Here is a 4,190-nt window from a genome sequence, read left to right as displayed (position 1 = left end):
GAGAGTTCTAAATCCACCTTAGACCCTTCTCCCCATGCCCCCATCACTGTGAGTTTTAATGGAAGGATTATTAAATACCTCCTGGAGCAACTTTCATTCTGCAGGGTAATAAACTGAGGTCCAGAGAGGTAACTGGGCTGTCCAGCGTCATAAACTGAATCTGTAGCAGAAGCAGGAACAGAACTGCACCCCCTGCATCCCCACTCTCACCCCCACGAGCCCTCCCCCACCCTCAACCAGCTGCACTAAAGAAAGGTCGATCTTCGGAAGGAGAACTGCAGATAGACAATGAGCAGACAGAGGGAGGCCCAGAAGAGGCACCAGCGAAGGGAGAAGAAGTTGTAGCCGGATCCCCCCTGGGCCCTTGACTTGGAGGCACCGGAGAAGGTCGCCTCCTCCTCCAACAGCTTCTCGCTGGGCTTCCAGTGCACAATGCCCTCCTGGCAGGCCTCACAGAACTCGCTGCGGTGCGGCCCGCTATCCGGGCGGCTGGCCACGTGGATGCGGTACTGGCCGCCGTCCTCGTCGTAGCACTGCTCGCGCAGGCTGGTGATGAGGTTGTCCACCAGGTTCTCGATGTTCTCCTCCAGCATGCTCGACTCGTCCAGCCGCGCCGTGCCGCACTCGTAGCACAGCTGCTTGAAGACGCGCATGCGCACTGAGCCCGCCCGCTGGGCGCGGTCCAGGTACATGTGGTAGAGGATAACCACGTTGGCTGACTGCCAGGTGTGCCAGCACCAGGTGCAGTGGAACCTGCGGGGAAGAGAGACAGGGATGGACAAGGTGGGCCTCCCTTCCAGACAGCCCTCCTGGAGGAGACCGGAAAGGAAGGGCACTGGGTGCCTGGGCCTGGAAGTCAAGGTGGAGTGTTTACAGTCCCCTGGGTACATTAGTGCCTGAGCCTGCGTCTCCGCCTCCTCTTGGAGAACTCCCCTGGGCCTAGGACAGCATCCTCATAAGCCAGACACTGGAGCCATTTGGCCTCCAGCATTGTTCTCCAGCCTACCTCCTGTGTACCCTCCCTTGGCCTGACATGGGTCTGGATACTGCCCAGGGTCACTCTTGCCAGCCTGGACCTTATGTTTTCATCTGTGAAATGCAGGATAATTGTGTCCAATAAGAATCCTTCTGCTCATCCCTCTCATGACTCTGATAAAGGGGATGACCACACATCTCACTCATGCATCCTGTCTGCTGTGGGGCAAAGACTTGCCTCTAGCTGTCTCAAACACAGAACACAGAGAATTCACAGGACAGGCAGGCGGATGGGTGAGATGAGCCAGCAGGTGGAAGACTATAGATTTGGTCCATGCACCTTCACAAAGCGCACTCTCCTGTCCCTTGACAGATCATCCTTAGATCCCAATCCAGGGCTGCAGCAGAGGTTGGAAGGTGTATCCTGGTTTGCATACCCCTCCACACACATATACACACATGCATATTTATGTACACACAGGCCCTCCACACACATATACACATCACATTTATATACACACTGGCTGCTTTGTCTAACCAGGCCCCTTTGGGTTTTGGCCTCAGGAAATACAAGGGAAGTGGCCTGGGACTCATATGGCTTAGGCTTCATCTCAGCTCTCCCCAGTGCTTGCACACCTTCAATGACAGAGAACTCATTACCACCAGTGGCAATTCCTTCCATCCCTGAGATAGAGCTCTTCCAGGGCCCTGTCCCTGAGGTGGTATGGCAGTCTTGGGTCCACTGAGTTGTGTCTGCCCTCACTGCTGACCCTCTCCAAGACCCCTGTAAATAGCCCTGAAGGACCTCTGATGAAGAACTCAGTTCAGTCCAACAGGTCCTGCACAACACCTACTGTGATGCCAAGCACCACGCAGCCCAGACTGTGGAATGGAAATGAAGCCAAGCATGGCCCCAAACCCTAGGGCCCACAGACAGCACAAGCGCAGCACAGGATCCAGTGCAGCCTGAGGCACGGTTGGCAGGCCAGAGTGTCCTCATTGGCCCTGAGCCAGCAGGGAGTGTCCGCCTCCATCCTGCCTCCCCGTGCTAGGCCAGAGCTGCTTGGCAGCAGGGTTACTGAGTCCCAACACTTATAGGTAGGGCAAGTCTCTGTGCAGAATATGCACAAGGGTGATGCTTCTCCAACACCGCCTGAGGCCAACTGGAAGCCAGGAGTAGGACCAGCTGAGCCCTGAGGTGAGAGGAGCCACAAGCCTGTGGGGCTCAGCCTCCAACCTGCTGGGCCCCTGCACCTGAGTTTCCAGCCCTTCCACCCCTCCCCTTGCCAACTCAGAGCTTCACATTGTCAGTCTCCTCCTTCTGCACCTTTTAAAATCAAGCCAATCCGGAGATCTTTCCCCTCCCTCAAGCCAGACCTCAGGTCTTATATCTCAAAGTACTGGAGCCAGGAGGAGGGAAACTTTGGATCATCTAGTCAGCCTTTCATTTCACAGAAAGAGAGCCCTCTGCACACACACAGCTAGTCAGAGATGGAGCTGGGGCGCAGTCGATAACAGGTGCCCATCAGATGTGTCTTGCGGGGGTTTAAGTTGAAATGAGCCAATCAACCCCTGCCTCTCTGTCTTTGGTCCTAGTCAGGATCATGCTAATATTTGCAGGTTTGGGGGAAGGAGTTCAAGTGTAAGCTCTCGACCCACAGCCTGCCTCCTTCTGTCCCACCCCCAGTGCCACAAGGAACTCCACAGGCAAGCAAGCGTGTGTGAACAGCCCAGGCTGTGTGTCCAGGTTCTGTTTACACCCCCAGAACACAGCCACCACCCAGGGAAGAGTCCCACATCAACCCTGGAGATGAGCTTGAGGCAGTTTGGGCAGGGCATTCTGTTGGCCCCAACCCCAACCGTGATCTAGAAGAGGGAGAGGCAAGTGGACTTCAGATGCATGTGTCCTCTTGACCCAAGGACCCCTTGCTGTATGAAAGACATGAAGCTCCTATACCGTATGCGATGCTGTGCCCTGAGGACCTACTGAAGTGAAGTGAAGTGAAGTGAATTCACTCAGTCATGTCCAACTCTTTGTGACCCCATGGACTGTAGCCTACCAGGCTCCTCTGTCCATGGGATTTTCCAGGCAATAGTACTGGAGTGGATTGCCATTTCCTTCTCCAGCAGATCTTCCCAACCCCGGGATGGAACCTGGGTCTCCCGCATTGTAGACAGACGCTTTACCATCTGAGCCACCAGGGAAGTCACTGAGGACCTACTGAACTCCTGCCCAAAGATCTTTTTGTCATAGACTCGTAGGTAAAAGAGCTGGAAGAGATTTGATTGATCACTTCAGGCCCACTCTCTGGTTTTGCAAATATGAAAACGGAAACTACACAGGGAAAAGGATTTGCCCAAATTCACAGTTGTTAGCTTCAAAGCCAGTTTCTAGAGCTTAGCAGGTGAACAATAAATGCTTTTGTATTCATATCTGATTTCATTGAGTTGACTGCACAGACCTAGGACCAGAAAGAGCTAAGGCTTTCCCCAATGGACCACATGGCTGCCTCCGCTTTGTTCCTACCAATCTTTAAGAAATCAGGAACATGTGAAAACATTTAAAATGTCAGAGACTGCAGGAGCATTGAAGAATCACAGCTCTTTACTATGGAAAATGCAGACCTAGAGACAGAATACAACTTGCTAGGAGCATTCAGGGAGTTAGTGATATACCTGGGATTAGAATCAAAGCTGGTTCGACCCACCTGGCAGTTCCTTCTCTGTCCTCTAACCTCTAACCTGAGTTGACCCTAGAATGGGGCTCCATGCATGTCTGCCTCCTCTTGGAAGGTGCCCCCAGGGCTGTGCCACAGGGCTCCCCACAGCCCTTCACACCCCACCTCTTACCTGCCTGAGGCATGCTGCTCCAGATACTGCTTCCAGCCAGGAGCCAGCTCGTTGGGCTTGAGGTTGGGGTCTATGATGAGCTCCCAGCTGTCAGCTGGCTTGGCCACCTCCATCTTCTCATAGAAGACTTTCTTCCATTCACAAGTGGTCAGGCTGGTACACATGGTCCTGTTGGCAGGGCTGGGAGTTTGAGCTCAACCTGAGTGAGAACGCAGAAAACAGCCAGGTGGGTGCAGAGCAGTGCAATCTCTGAGGCCTGAAAAGCTTCCTTGTCGGGACCAGAAGGAAGCAGGACCCAGCAACCTCCTTTGTCACCCTGGTACCTGTTGCCATGGCAGCTGAGGCCGGGGCTGGGGAAGAGGGAA

At 54.0% G+C, this 4,190-nt stretch overlaps 1 protein-coding gene across 1 annotated transcript; it reads right to left on the bottom strand.

Annotated features, from left to right (window-relative positions):
* Window positions 1-245: 245 nt before the first annotated feature.
* RTP2 (receptor transporter protein 2) lies at window positions 246-3,989 on the bottom strand. Its single transcript, XM_055570310.1, has 2 exons — window positions 3,826-3,989; window positions 246-753 (listed from the first exon to the last, which is right to left on the bottom strand). Exons 1-2 carry the CDS (start codon window positions 3,987-3,989, stop codon window positions 246-248), a joined length of 672 nt encoding a protein of 223 aa, XP_055426285.1.
* Window positions 3,990-4,190: the final 201 nt, after the last annotated feature.

This window comes from Bubalus kerabau, chromosome 2 (assembly GCF_029407905.1).
Source record: "Bubalus kerabau isolate K-KA32 ecotype Philippines breed swamp buffalo chromosome 2, PCC_UOA_SB_1v2, whole genome shotgun sequence".
Classification (NCBI taxonomy): Eukaryota; Metazoa; Chordata; class Mammalia; order Artiodactyla; family Bovidae; genus Bubalus; species Bubalus kerabau.
This window is presented reverse-complemented; position numbering and strand designations above follow the sequence as displayed.